Source organism: Nomascus leucogenys, chromosome 17 (genome assembly GCF_006542625.1).
Source record: "Nomascus leucogenys isolate Asia chromosome 17, Asia_NLE_v1, whole genome shotgun sequence".
Lineage (NCBI taxonomy): Eukaryota > Metazoa > Chordata > Mammalia > Primates > Hylobatidae > Nomascus > Nomascus leucogenys.
The window spans coordinates 36,676,707-36,692,503 of NC_044397.1; the positions used below are offsets into that span (position 1 = coordinate 36,676,707).

The 15,797-nt window shown below is 44.9% G+C and overlaps 1 protein-coding gene across 6 annotated transcripts in view; it reads left to right on the forward strand.

Moving 5' to 3' along the window:
- CUX1 (cut like homeobox 1) overlaps positions 1-15,797 on the forward strand; it is a 474,797-nt gene that overhangs the window by 213,981 nt on the left and 245,019 nt on the right. For all 6 annotated transcript variants that reach the window (XM_030796740.1, XM_030796741.1, XM_030796742.1 and 3 more), the window contains exon 3: positions 4,314-4,361. In XM_030796740.1, coding sequence (XP_030652600.1) covers positions 4,314-4,361 — 48 coding nt within the window. The remainder of the gene's footprint in view (positions 1-4,313; positions 4,362-15,797) is intronic.

A 15,797-nucleotide genomic window follows, 5' to 3' on the forward strand; every position in this document is an offset into this window, starting at 1 on the left:
TATAGTGGTTTTTCCTTCTTCAACTGTCTTTAAATATGTGTGCGTGCGTGAGTGTGTGTACAAACACACATGTAGCTTTAATATCAAAAAGGTTATTTTTGTAGGTCTGTTAGGAGACATGAATATGCTGAAAAGGGAAAAAAATACATGGATGGGGTGAGAAGAGTTTGCTTTATTTAAGGACATTATAAAAGGCATAGCCCTTCTGCCTTTCTGGAATGCTGTAACAGAATGTAGAAATAATTGTATCATCTCCTGTCCTTCTCAGAGCTGGTGTTTGCATGAGGCTGGCCCTGTGCCAGGTTGGCAGGGTTGGGGGTAACCCGGGAGCATGCCTGCTAAGGCACACTGCCATTTAGGGCCTGGCCTTGCCCCTGTGCCCCCAGCCCCCTGCTCTCCTCCATCAAGCTCTGCCCTCTTCCATTTCTCTGCTGTAATCTGAAATCTCTCAGCCCCACCAGCTTTCTCATTCCATGACCTCATCTGGCTCGTCTCCTTTCCCTCTGAATCTGGGCCCTTGTTAAGCCTTTTTTTGTTTTTTCTTTGAGAGAGAGTCTCACTCTGTCACCCAGGCTAGAGGGCATTGGTGCGGTCTCAGCTCACTGTAGCCTCTGCCTCTGGGGTTTAAGCTATCCTCCCACCTCAGCCTCCTGAGTAGCCTGGACTACAGGCATGCACCACTACACCCAGCTTATTTTTGTATTCTGAGTAGAGATGGGGTTTCGCCATGCTGGCCAGGCTGGTCTCGAGCTCCTGACCTCAGATGATCCACTTGTCTCAGCCTCCCAAAGTGCTGGGATTACAGGTGTGAGCCAGCATGCCCAGCCATAGCTATTCTTCCATTCATTCCCTCATGCACCCTTTCCATGTCTTTTGAGTCCCCACTGTGTGCCAGGCCCTATGGTCATTTTCCTTGGACCTTGCTGAGATCACAGTAATCTTTCCCCCATCATTCTTTACGCCTTCCACCCTCTTTTCCCTTGTTACCCTTTGTGCTATATTTTGTCCTCTACCTTTCTGAAAAGCACAGGGGGTGAAATGTGGTGATGTGTTAGCTTCCTGTTGCTGCTGTCGCAACCTGCCATGCGCCGAGTGGCTTAAAACAACAGAAATTTATCATCTGACAGTGCTCGAGTTCAGGAGTCCAAAGTGGGATGGATTCCCCAGGCTGGAATCAAGGTGTCAGCCAGCGTTGTGTTCCTATTAGAAGCTCTGGGGGAGAATCAGTTTCCTGGCGGTTTCCAGCGTCTCGGGCTGCCCGAATTCCTATAGCATTCCGACCTCTGCGTCCGTCCTCAGATCTCCTCTGACTCTGAGCCTCCTGCCTGTCTCTTACTAGGAGCCCTGGGATTACACCAGGCCCACCTGGATAATCCAGGATCATCTCCTGACTCATGATCCCTGACATAATCCCATCTGCAAAATCCCCTTTTACCATTGCAATCTAACGCATTCACAAGCACCAGCTATGAGGACGTGGTTATCTCTGGCGGACTATCATTGGTGCTGACCACAGATAGCCTTATTTATATAAAAAGAGATTGGTGGCCAGACATGGTGGCTCACACCTGTAATCCACAGCACTTTGGGAAACCAAGGCGGGCATATCGCTTGAACCTGGGAGTTCGAGACCAGCCTGGGCAACATAGTGAAACCCTGTCTCTACAAAAAATACAAAAATTAGCCAGGTGTGGTAGCGCATGTCCGTGGTCCCAGCTACATGGGAAGTTGAGGTGAGAGGATCCCTTGAACCCGGGAGGTGGAGGTTACAGTGAGCCGAGATCATGCCACTGTACTCCAGCCTGGGTGACAGAGCCAGACCCCGTCTTAGGTGAGAAAAAAAAAAAAGATTGGTAAAGAATCTGATTATTTTTTGTCATGGAGCCTGGTGTAAAAATACAGAAAATCATCTAGTTGAGGAAGTAACAGGATTGACTTCTCCAAGGAAATGATGGTATCACGTTTAGAAATGCATCCTTTGGAACAGTATATAGTTTAAAGGGAAATTATAATGCTTCTTGACCAAATGTTTCCACAGGATCACAATACAAAATAATGTGGGCTGGTGATATTTGTCAAGAAACCTGTGGTACAGTGGTCAGGCGCAGTGGTTCACACCTGTAATCCCAGCACTTTGGGAGAAGAAGACAGGCAGATCGCTTGAGTCCGGGAATTCAAGACCAACCTGGGCAACATAGCAAGACCCTTATCTCTACAAAAAAATAAGAAAATTAGCAAGGCATGATGGTGCGCATCTGTAGTCCCAGCTACTCAGGAGGCTGAGATGGGAGGATCGCTTGAACCCAGGAAGTTGAGGCTGCAGTGAGCTGTGATCACACCACTACACTCTAACCTGGGTGACAGAGCAAGACCCTGTCTCAAAAAAACAAAAACTTGCTGTACAGGCCTGTCCTGTAGGTCCCTCTGTGATGATGGAAAAATTCTGTGTCTGCATGGTTGGAAGCAGTAGCCACCAGCGCCAAGTGGCTACCAAATCCTTGAAATGTGGCTAGGGTAACTGAGAAACTGAATTTTCCAAATTTATTTAACTTTAAGTTATATTTAAATATAAATAAGCACATATGGCTATATGTGATGATATAGAATAAGAAGACTTCTTCATCTGGGATCTTGATAGGCCTTACATAGGAAGGCTCTGATAAAATAATTTGTAGAGTTTTATTTCTAAGGGCAAGGTCAGTAGCTTTCCTCAGATTCTCAGAAGGCTTCATGAACCAAAATATAGGCCCAGCGTGGTGGCTTATGCCTGTAATCCCAGCACTTTGGGAGGCTGAGGCGGGCGGATCACCTGAGGTCAGGAGTTTGAGACCAGCCTGGCCAACATGGTGAAACCCCATCTGTACTAAAGATACAAAAATTAGCCGGGCGTGGTGGCGTACGTCTGTAATCCCAGCTACTCAGGAGGCTGAGGCAGGAGAGTCACTTGAACCTGGGAGGTGCAAGTTGTAGTAAGCCGAGATCTCGCCACTGCACTCTAGCCTGGGCAACAGAGTGAGACTCTGTCTTAGAAAAAAAAAAAAAAAAAATCGTTTCAATGCCTAAACTTTCAGTAAATAAGATATTATCTTAGTCGAGTCTTTTCAAAGTATTTGAAGCACTTTCTCAGTTACTTCATTTTAAATAAAATGCTCTGAACAAGATCATAAGCACACACCTATGGGATGTCCTGGTGTTTCGAAATGGGCACTGGTGGCATGGGATAAAATTTATTGTGACTCTGTCAGATGTGGATTCAAAACAGGCTGTATCTCCCACTTAACAGTGCATTAAAATGGCAGCTAGGGCCGGTCATGGTGGCTCACGCCTGTAATCCCAGCAATTTGGGAGATGAAGGTGGGCGGATCACCTGAGATTAGGAGTTCGAGACCATCTTGGCCAACATGACGAGAACCCGTCTCTACTACAAATACAAACATTAGCCGGGCATGGTGGCGGGCACCTGTAGTCCCAGCTACTCGGGAGGCTGAGGTGAGAGAATCACTCAAACCCAGAAGGCAGAGGTTGCAGTAAGCTGAGATCTTGCCACTGCACTACAGATTGGGTGACAGAGTGAGACTCCATCTCAAAAAAAAAAAAAAAAAAAGAGGCAGCTAAAACACAGTGCAGTGGCCCAGGTCCATCGCAGAAACAGCCAGGCAAACCCCCCATTCTAGTCTATTTTATTCTAAGCAAATTATCTCACTTAGACTGACGTCAGCAAAAGCTTTAGTCTGTAGCATATTCAAAATGAGGTATATGTGACCAGGAGTTAGTAGAAATAAAACATCATTGTAGGCCGGGTGGGGTGGCTCACGCCTGTAATCCCAGCAAAACTTTGGGATGCTAGGGTGGGCGGATCTCAAGCCCAGGAGTTTGACCCTCGCCTGGACGACATGATGAAACCCCATCTCTACAAGAAAATACAAAAATTAACCAGGCATGGTGGTGTACACCTGTAGTCTCAGCTACTTGGGAGTCTGAGGTGGGAGGATGACTCTAGCCTAGGAGGCAGAGGTTGCAGTGAGCCGGGATTGTACCACTGCACTCCAGCCTGGTCGACAGAATGAGACTCTGCCTTCAACAACAACAACAACAAAGAACCACCTGGTTGTATTCTAAATAAGTTTAAATCCTGGAGCACCAGTTGGCGTTATTTATGTTTTAGGAGTGCAGGAATGGGTGAGGTCCCAGGCTGGCTTTAGATAATGATAATCAGCACTGACTGCCACACTGTTTTTAGGAGGCCTTAACCAATGTTTCCCTTCTTTCTCCTTCTCAAATGGCTGCTTCCTGACCTCCGCCTCCTGCTCCAGGATTTACGCAAGCAGGTAGCGCCGCTGCTGAAGAGTTTCCAAGGAGAGGTAAGCTTTTCTATTCATTTTCTGTCCTGAGCCACCCTTCGTGGCTAATTGGTCTTTTTATTCATGTTAAAGAAATGCTCCAGGCAAAAGGTGCTGCCCAGATGGTGCCTTCCCGGCTGCTCCGACCCAGCGTCATGCAGATTTTGTGCTCTGGGATGTGATTTTCCACTGGGTCCTTGGTGAAAGCCCTCCTGGAAAAGGAAGCTATGCTCAGAATATACAGAGGTGTGGTGGATTCCCAGCAGAAGTGCCCCGTGTGTGGTTGCAATAGGCAGGTTTTTGGTGCCACGGCATTTAGGAGCCCATGCGTCCCCTCTAGGAAGTCGCCTTGTCCCCTGAGCTGGTCTAGGGCTGCCACTGCCATGAGTGTGTGCCGTAAGTGCGGTGCTTTTGTGAGAGGCTGGCGGGGGCACAGGGATGCCACTTGATCGCAGGCTTGAAACACAGAGCAACAGGCAGAAGGCAAGAGGAGCAAGCCTAGGCTCGGTAGAAGGAAGTGGTTTCTAACGGATCCTTCCAGAGAAGGACGGAGCCATCTGGCAGACGGCACGTGGGTGGCAAGTCACCTGGGACGTCTGCCCTGGCTACCTGTTAGCGGGAACAGCAGCCACAGAGGGGACTGGGCTCCAAGTGAGTGACACTCCTTGCCAGCCCTTTGTGTAAAGATTCAGTGATGTTTAGAAAACTAGAAATTATATTATTCTTGCAGATTTATTGAATCTCACCTCTTTAGCTTCTCCCACTGGAAAAACAGAATGTGGAATCATACCAGGCTGATGAGAAAAGGAAACCAGACATTTCCAAAGCCCCTGAAAGAGCCCATATTGGTACAGTCTTAGAGATTTTTTTTTTTTTGAGACAGAGTCTTGCCCTGTCACCTAGACTACAGTCCAGTGGTGCAATCTCGTCTCACTGCAACCTCCGCCTCCCAAGTTCAAGTGATTCTCCTGTCTCAGCCTCCTGAGCAAGTAAGATTGCAGGTGCGCACCACCACACCCAGCTAATTTCTCTATTTTTAGTAGAGATGCAGTTTCACCATGTTGGCCAGGCTGGTCTCGATCTCCTGCCCTCAGGTGATCCACCTGCCTCAACCTCCCAAAGTGCTGGGATCACAGATGTGAGCCACCGCGCCTGGCAGGGATTTTATTTCTTGCAACCACTAAGTCGCAGGGAACACATGGGGGAAGGGACAGGAGAGATACGGCCGTGAGATAGAGTAGGTTCCGCTTGGGACCCAGGTGAAGTGGGCCTTATATATGGAAGGCTGGGTTCCTGGGCCCAGAGCTCTAGAGCAAGTGGTCGGGCTTCCATCTGGGAAATTCGTCAGCTGGGGGCGAGAGCAGGGAGTGAGTGAATGAAGGAGGCCAGGGAGATTGTAGCCAGAGACAGAGAGGCGATTTCAGGACATCAAAAGGGACCAGCATAGAAAGAAGACACAGCAGTTGGTGATGGCTGGAAATTTTAGAGGGCAGAACAGTACCCCTCTCTTCTTATGATCCTCTTCCTGCCTCATTCAGCCCCCATGCACATAGCTTGGTCCGGCCAGCAGGACACCCGCATCCCAGGGCTTGGATGGACTTGAACAGTCTTTTTCTCAGAACTTCATCTCCAAGCCCGTAGTTGATGAGTGAGGCTGTTACCTGACACCTACCCACATTTGATCTTACCTGTTCTGTTACCTGTTCAGCACCTTTTGGAAGACCCACTGGCTTCCTAGTTCTCTCGCTCAAAGAGTTCAGTGTGCTTTCTAGGTGTTTGCTTGTTTTTCTTTCTTATTGAAAAACTTCAAAGCTGTATAAAAATGGAAAGATTAGTACAGTGAACACCTGTATTTTTTTTTTTTTTTTTGAGACAGATTTTTCGCTCTTGTTGCCCAGGCTGGAGTGCAATGGGACAATCTCGGCTGCTTGCAACCTCCGCCTCCTGGGTTTAAGCAATTCTCCTGCCTCAGCCTCCCAAGTAGCTGGGATTACAGGCATGCACCACCACGCTCAGCTGATTTTTGTATTTTTAGTAGAGACGGGGTTTCATCATATTGGTCAGGCTGGTCTCTCATTCCTGACCTCAGGTAATCCGCCCGCCTCGACCTCCCAAAGTGCTGGGATTACAGGCGTGAGCCACTGCACCCGGCCCACCTATATGCTCTTTACCCAGATCCACAGTCGTTAACATTTCACCCCATGTACCTCCCCCCTCCCCTCCCCGCCCACCACTTTCGTTGAACATTAGGAAGTTAAGTTGCAGAAGCAGGTACTGCGTCCCTCAAACACACATGGAAGGCTCCCGAAGTTAAGGAAATATTAGCATTCTCCTACATTACCACAATAACCACAAATATCACACGTGGGAAAATTCACAGTAATTCCAGGTCATCTCATATTTCATCCAAAATCAAATTTTTCCAATTATCCCCAAGATGTCTTTTATAACAGCCCTCCTTGCAACTGAGGTCCAATCAGGTTCACACATTACATTTGGAAATCTGTCTATCTAATTTTCTATTTTAAAAAGTGTGTGCGTTTGTTTTTTTTGTTTTTTGAGACAGGGTCTCGCTCGGTAACCCAGGCTGCGGTGCAGTGGTGCCATCATGGTTCACTGCAGCCTCCACCTCCTGGGCTCAGCAATCTTCTTGCCTTAGCACTCCCCCGCCCCCCCAGATAGCTGGGACTATACATGTGCGCCACCACATCCGGCTAATTTATTTTTATTTTTAGTAGAGACGAGGTTTCAATATATTGCCCAGGCTTGTCTCGACATCCCAGACTCAAGCCATCCTCCCACCTTGGCCTCCCAGAGTGCCTTGATTACAGACATGAGCCACTGTACCCAGCCCCTGCATTATCTCTTTTAATGTAGGGCATCCTCTCCATCTCCATCACCTTTATTTCTTTTTCTTTTTATTTTTTCTAGACAGGGTCTCGCTCTGTCCCCCAGGCTGGGGTGAAGTGGCACAATGTCAGCTCACCACAACCTCCACCTCCCGGGTTCAAGCAGTTCTCCTGCCTCAGCCTTCCGAGTAGCTGGAATTACAGGCATGCACCACCTCGCCCAGCTAATTTTTGTATTTTTAGTAGAGACAGGATTTCACCATGTTGGTCAGGCTGGTCTCAAACTCCTGACCTCAGGTGATCTGCCTGCCTCAGCCTCCCAGAGTGAGTGCTGGGATTACAGGCATGAGCCACCACGCCTAGCCTGATTTGTTTGTTTGTTTTTTTTGAAGAGTCTTAGGAAATTGTCTTGTAGATTAGCCCACATTCTCAATAGGATAATGGGTTTGATTCCTGATATCTTAAATTTGAAATACCCAAGAAACATCTAGGCTAACCTTCCATTTGCCTATTTTTTTTAAAGGCCATATGAAAGCTAATCATAAATGAATACATAAAATTATCATAGATTTTGAACCCACAAAAGAAAGGTAATTTTTTGGCACCATTAATTAATATTTATCAAGCCTCTGCTAATTTATAAATAAATTTTACTATGTATACTTAAGGTATACAACATGATGCTATGGGATACATACAGACAGTAAAATGGTTATACAGGGAAGCAAATTAACATATGCATCGTCTCTCATAGTTACTCTTTTTCGTGTGTGTGGCAGGAGCAGCTAAGATCTCATTTAGCAGAAATCCCTCATATTGCAATTATATTTGCTATAGTCGTTGTTTGCACGTTAAATCTCTAGACACTCCCAGCATCATCCCTCCCAAAATGTTACATTTATATTAAATAATTTGTACTTTTTTTTTTTTTTTTTTTTTTTGAGATGGGGTCTGGCTCTTTCACCCAGGATGGAGAGCAGGGTGGCATGATCTCGGCTCACTGCAACCTCTGCCTCCCTGGCTCAAGCAATTTGCCCACCTCAGCCTCCCAAGTAGCTAGGACCACGGGCGCTTGCCACCATGCCTGCCTAAATTTTTGTATTTTTTGGTAGAGGTGGGAGTTTCACCATGTTGGCCAGGCTGGTCTCAAATTCCTGAGCTCCAGTGATCCACATGCCTCAGCCTCCCCGAGGGCTGAGATTACAGGCATGGGCCACCACACCAGGCCTGGAAGTGGTTTTTAAAATATTTTACTTCCATCCTTTCATTATGATGTGTTCCTATTAAAAAGGTGATCATGCCTGTAATCCCAGCACTTTGGGAGGACAAGGCAGGAGGATCACTTGAGCCCAGGAGATTGAGACCAGCCTGGTGAATATAGTGAGACCCCGTCTCAGGCTCATGCCTATAATCCCAGCACTCTGGGAGGCTGAGGCGGGTGGACGACCTGAGGTCAAGAGTTTGAGACCAGCCTGGCCAACATGATGAAACCCCGTCTCTACTAAACATACAAAAACTAGCTGGGCATGATGGCATGTGCCTGTAATCACAGCTACCTGGGAGGCTGAGGCATGAGAATCGGTTGAACTCGGGAGGCAGAGGTTGCAGTGAGCCAAGCACTCTAGAGCCACTGCACTCTAGCCTGGGTGACAGAGTGAGACTCCATCTAAATAAATAAATAAATAAATAAATAAAAGTTTCAGATAATGATTACTTATAATTATTATAATAAAATCATAAAATGTAACTCACACTGAAATTAGATAGCGGTTGATTGATTATGATGCCTAATTTTGGGTGTTTCACAAGCCCAGCAAATTGATGGGTGGTGTGGGGGAGATGTACCCTTAATATGCAGTCCAATTTAAAGCTTATTGTAGTCCAACAATAATTTAGACAATCCCTTTAGAAAAGTAATGCACATACCATCTAGGAAAATGCTGTCTTTCCACTAGTCTGGCCAGTCCTTTCTTCTCTCCCTGAGAAGGGGCGTGGTGTGGAAGGTTGAGGGGATGAGAGACTGGCTCAGAGAACCTCTTGGTAGTGGGGGACAAGTGTCCTCAGGGAGGAAAATCCTCTTAAAAAATAACTTGAGTGCTCATATTAGAGAATAAATGAAAGACTAACAATCTATGTACTAAGCATCGGCTTTATAAAATTACAGTAGGCTGGTGTGATGGCTCATGCCTGTAGTCCCAGCACTTTGGGAGGCCAAGCCAGGAGGATCATCTGAGGCCAGGAGTTTGAGACCAGCCTGGCCTAACCTAGCAAGACTCCATCTCTATTAAATAAATAAACAAATAAATGTACAACAGAATCAAGTTCAAATAGAGTGAAAGAAATGACAAATATAATAATAAACATTAAGAATAGAAATGAATGAAAAACAAAGAGCCAGGAGAGAAACATTGCAAAAGTCATTTATTTGAAAATACCACTGCAACTGACAAACCACTGTACTAATCAAGACAAAAAATGTTAGGAATAAAATTGGGGATGACATTGCAGCTGCTGCAGAGATTAAAAAGATAAAGGGAATGTTATAAGCAACTTTATGCCAATAAATTCTGAAGTCGAAAAAGTTTCAGAATTCTGTAACTACCAAAATTGATTAAAGAAGAAATAGACAACTTCAATAGCTTTGTAACTATTAATGAAATATTTCCATAAGGTCTAGACAGTTTCCGAGAGAGTTTTATCAATCATTCATGAAATAGAGAGTTCTCATACTTAGCAGACTCCTTCAGAAAATAGAGGGAGCACTTCTTAACTCCTTTTATGAGACTAATATAACCTTGATACCAAAACGAGACAAGAACAGTACAAGAAAGGAAAATTAAAAGTCAGTCTTATCGGCCAGGCGTGGTGGCTCATGTCTCTAATCTCAGCACTTTGGGAGGCTGAGGCAGGCAGATCACTTGAGGTTAGGAGATCAAGACCAGCCTGGCCAACATGGTGAAACCCCATCTCTACTAAAAATATAAAAATTAGCTGGGCATGGTGGTGGGCGCCTGTAATCCCAGCTACTTGGGAGGCTGAGGCAGGAGAATCGCTTAAACCCAGGAGGCAGAGGTTGCAGTGAGCTGAGATCATGCCACTGCACTCCAGCCCAGGCGAAAGAGCAAGACTCCATCTCAAAAAAAAAAAAAAAAAAAAGTCAGTCTTATTATTGAATAAATATGCAGAAGTCTTTTCAAAGGTATTAGTAAATTAAGTCCATAAAGCTTGGTATATCCCAAGAATGCTGTTTTGTTTAAAATTTTCAAAATTTATTAACATAAATCCATGTCATTAGCAGAGTAAAGAAGGAAACAATTTCAGTAGTTATACGAAAAGATTTTGATAAAATTTAAATCCATTTATGATTAAAAACTACGAACAGGCTGGGCATGGTGGTCAGGAGTTTGAGACCAGCCTGGACAATGTGATGGAACCTCGTATCTACTAAAAATACAAAAACAGGCTGGGCGCTGTGGCTCACGCCTGTAATCCTAGCACTTTGGGAGGCCGAGGTGGGTGGATCACAAGTTCAGGAGATCGAGACCATCCTGGCCAACATGGTGAAACCCCAGCTCTACTAAAAATACAAAAATTAGCTGGACATGGTGGCGTATGCCCGTAATCCCAGCTACTCGGGAGGCTGAGGCAGGAGAATCACTTGAACCAGTGAGTCAGAGGTTGCAGTGAGCCGGGATCGTGCCACTGCACTCCAGCCTGGTGACAGAGAGAGAGAGAGACTCCGTCTCAAAAAAAAACAAAAAAACAAAAAATTAGCTGGGTGTGGTGGGTGCAGGCCTGTAAACCTAGCTATGCAGGAGGCTGAAGCAGGAGAATCACTTGAACCCGGGAGGCAGAGGTTACAGTGAGCTAAGATCACACCACCACACACTAGCCTGGGCAGCAGATCAAGATTCCATCTCAAAAAAACAAAAAACAAAACACAAAAAACCCTACCAACAAACTAAGAATAGAAGGAAACATCTTAGGAATAGAGGGAAACTTCTTTAACGTGGTAAAAGGTATTTATCAGAAACATACATTAATCATCAGACCCAGTGGTGGTAAAGAAAAGAAAATTCCCAGAAAACCAGGAACAAGACAAGAATACCTACTATTGCTACTTTAATTAACACTGTACTGGAAGTCTTAGCTAGCAGAGAAGACAAAAAGAAATAAAGTACAGATGCTCTTGACTTACGATGGTGCAACTTTAGGATGATGCAAAGAAACTGTACTTTGAGTACCCATACAACCATGCTGTTTGTCAGTTTCAGTACAGTATTCAATAAATTACATGAGCTGTTGAATACCTGATGATAAAATAGGCTTTGTCTTGGATAATTTTCGCCAACTATAGGCTAATGTAAGTCTTCTGAATATATTTAAAGTAGGCTAGGCTAAGCTATGATGTTTGCTAGGTTAGTTTATTAAATACATTTTTGGCTATAATATTTTCAGCCTACAGTATAAGTATCGCAACAGAAGAAATCAAACTGTCATTTTTCAAGTGAGCCTCAATTATTTAACCAGGTTACTAGATACAAAATCAATATACAAAAGTAATTATGTACCCCTGTATCAGCAGCAAACTTAAAAAGTCATTTTTAAAAAGGATACTACTGGAGATAGCCAAAAAAAAAAAAAAAAACTAGAGCTAGAAATAAATGTAACAATACAAGGGAAATCTTTCTGGAGAAAGATGTAACATTATATTGAAGGATATTAAGGGAGATTTAAATGGAGAGAGAGAAAGTATACAAGGAGAGAAATTTCCACTACTATTGAAGCAATCACTTTTCTCCAAATTGATCACAGAATCGGTCATTGTAGTTCCAGTAAAAATCCCAACAAAATTTTTTTTTTGAGACAGAGTCTCACTCTGTCATCCAGGCTGGAATGCAGTGGCACCATTTCAGCTCACTGCAACCTCCGCCTCCCGGATTCAAGGTCATCTCCTATTTGATCTAAAATCAAATTTTTCCAGTTATCCCTAAGATTTCTTTTATAATGGCCCTCCCTGCAACTGAGGTCCAATCAGGTTCACATACTACATTTGTGTAATCCCAAGTAGCTGGGTTTACGGGCATATGCCACCACGTCCAACTAATTTTTGTGTTTTCAGTAAAGACAGGGTTTCACCAGGCTGGTTTCGAACTCCTGACCTCAGGCGATCAGACTGCCTTTGCCTCCCAAAGTGCTGGGATTACAGTCATGAGCCACCGTGCCCAACCCCAACAAGAATCTTAATGAAACTTTTGAAAAGCTGATTCCAGAATTTTTATACATATTCAAGAACAAATGGTAAATAATAGTGAAGATAATACTGAACCAGTCCAAGTTAGAGGAATTGCCCTACCAGATTATTAAAGCTACAGTAGTTTTCAGAGAGTGAGATAAATAAACCAAAGGAACACAATAAAGAAATCAGAATCTGGCCGAGCACGATGGCTCTTATCTGTAATCCCAGCACTTTGGGAGGCCAAGGCAGGAGGATCACTTGAGGTCAGGAGTTCCATACACCAGCCTGACCAATATGGTGAAACTTCGTCTCTACTAAAAATACAAAAATTAGCCTGGTGTGGTCACGTGCTCCTGTAGTCCTAGCTACTTGAAAGGCTGAGGCAGGAGAATTGCTTGAACTCGGGAAGTGGAGGTTGCAGTGAGCCAAGATCATGCCACTGCAGTCCAGCCTGGGCCACAGAGTGAGACTCCGACTCAAAAAAAAAAAAAAAAAAAAAAAAAAAAAAAAAACGGAATCTGACCTATGCATATATATAGAAGCTGAATATATTGCAAAGATGGTATGGATCGGTGAGGAAAGAGGGGACTTTTCATGGTCCTCTGACGACTGACAAATCCTTATAGATTAAATGAAGTTACGACCAAGTGCACTGGCTCCTATCTGTAATCCCAGCACTTTGGGAGGCTGAAGCAGGCAGTTCCCTTGATCCCTCGTGTTAGAGGCTAACCTGGGCAACATGGTGAAACCCTGTCTGTACAGAAACTTACAAAAATTAGCTGGGTGTGATGGCACATGCCTGTAGTCCCAGCCACTTGGAAGGCTGAGGTGGGATGATTGCTTGAGCTCACAAGTTGGAGACTGCAGTGAGCTGTTGATCGCGTGCCACTGCACTACAGCCTGGCTGACAGAGCAAGATCCTGTCTCAAACACAGACAAACAATTAACTAGAATCGGAGCCCTACCTTACACCGTGTGGTAACACAAATTACAAGGAAAGTCTTAGATCAAAGCTTTAAACTTTATAGAATAAAATACAAAAGATGATGACTTTGGGCTGGGTAGAATTTCTTTTCTTTTCTTTTCTTTTCTTTTTTTTTTTTGAGACAGAGTTTTGTTCTTGTTGCCCAGGCTGGAATGCAATGGCACGATCTTGGCTCACCACAACCTCTGCCTCCCGGGTTCCAGTGATTCTCCTGCCTCAGCCTCCTGAGTAGCTGGGATTACAGGCATGCGCCACCACGCCCGGCTAATTTTGTATTTTTAGTAGAAACAGGGTTTCTCTTTGTTGGTCAGGCTGGTCTCGAACTCCCGACCTCAGGTGATCCGCCCACCTCAGCTTCCCAAAGTGCTGGGATTACAGGCGTGAGCCACCATGCCCGGCCCTCGGCTGGGGGAATTTCTTAAACAGGAAACCATAAAAGAGATTGTTGCAGTGAACTACCTTAAAATTTTTAAGTAGGAGCTTTTTTCATGGAAAGATAACCTAAAGAAAGTGGAAAGATGGCCGGGTGTGGTGGCTCATGCCTGTGATCTCAGCACTTTGGGAGGCTGAGGCAGGTGGATCACTTGATGTCAGGAGTTTGAGTACAGCCTGGGCAACATGGTGAAACCCTGTCTCTGCTGAAAATACAAAACTTAGCTGGGCATGGTGGCACATGCCTGTAGTCTCAGCTACTTGGGAGACTGAGGCACGAGAGTTGCTTGAACCTGGGAGGTGGAGGCTGCAGTGAGCTGAGAGCATTGCACTCCAGCCTGGGCGACAGAGTGAGACTCTGTCTCAAAAAAAAAAAAAAAAATGCGGAAAGATAAGGCCAGTGCACTGCTAGCTCCATGGTATGTTCATGTGAACTAGAAAAAAAGTTTGCCATTCTCAAGACTTTTCACATCACCTGTTGGAAACTTGCTGTAATAAAGATTCTTACTTACCTCAGTGTTTACCGTGATGATTCAAACGTCCAGAATGTGAAGCATACTGTCTAGGGCTGTGCATCCCACCGTTGTATGTGGTGTAACCTTGGCCATGATTTACAAATCTGGAAGAGGTAGTTGTCACACCTGTAATTAACAGTGTTCACAAGATATTCAAAATGCTCGCATGTCAATGGGTGGAAAAACCCAGTAAGAAAATGAGTACAAGTCATGAGTGTAATGGTCAGAAGAGAACGTTGGAATGGTCAGTAGCTATATGAAAAGATGTCTAGGTTGCGTAATCGCCAGGGATATGCAGATTAAAATAACTCATCTGCAAGTTATTCCTCCTGACCAAGTTGGCTAAAATTAAAAAGTCAAGATAGGAGCGTAAGTTGTTTTAACCTCTTTGAAAGCCAATTTGGCATCTGGTGATAAAGTTAAAGACTCACCTGTACCTTGACGCGGCAATTTCACTCCTAAATAGATAAGCTAAAGAAACTTAAGCATGGCAGGCGCGGTGGCTCATGCCTGTCATCCTAGTACTTTGGGAGGCAGAGGTGGGAGTGGCGCTTGAGCCCAGTAGTTCGAGACCAGCTGAGCAACATAGTGAGACCTCCATCTTGATAAAAATTTTAAAAAGTTACCCAAACATGGTGGTACATGCCTGTAGTCCCAGCTACTCAGGAGGCTGAGGCAGGAGGATCACTTGAGCCTGGGAGTTGGAGGCTTTGATAGCAGCAACACTGCACCCCAGCCTAGGGGACAGAGCCAGACCCTATTTCAAAAGAAAATTAAATAGATAAATGAACTTAAACTTGTTTGCCCTGGAAAACCAGTTCAGAAATTTTGAAAATAGTTAACATATGAAAACAACCCAGCCGTCCATCAACAGGAAAAAGAATATGATAAAACTTTGTTGTAACAAAAGATTAATAATAGAAAAGCAGATGATTTATTTACTGAAAGTTACAAGCTCTGTATACCCAGGGCCTCTCCTTCACGAGCACTAAATAAGTGTTTATTGGATGGGTGGATGGAAGCATCATCCTCATCTTAACAGATAAAAGGACTAAACCCGAGAGAGGATTCCAAGTCACACAGGTCGTGATGGCAGGTCTGGCCTCGATCCTGGGGCCGTCTGGCATCCCAGAAGTGCTAACGTTGGTGTGCTCCGATACTGCTTGAGCAGGGAGGAAGCAATGCCTTCAGCCCCTCCCTGATCTCAGCCAACCTTTCCAGTCTTAGATTGACACTTTGAGAGGCCGAGACAGGCGGATCACTTGAGCCTGGGAGCTCCAGACCAGCCCTGACAACATAGTGAAACTCCATCTCTACAAAAACATGCAAACATTAGCCAAGTGTGGTATCACACACCTGTAGTCCCAGCTACTTGGGAGGCTGATTTGGGAGGATCATTTGAGCCTAGGAGGTTGAGGCTGCAGTCACCTATGATCA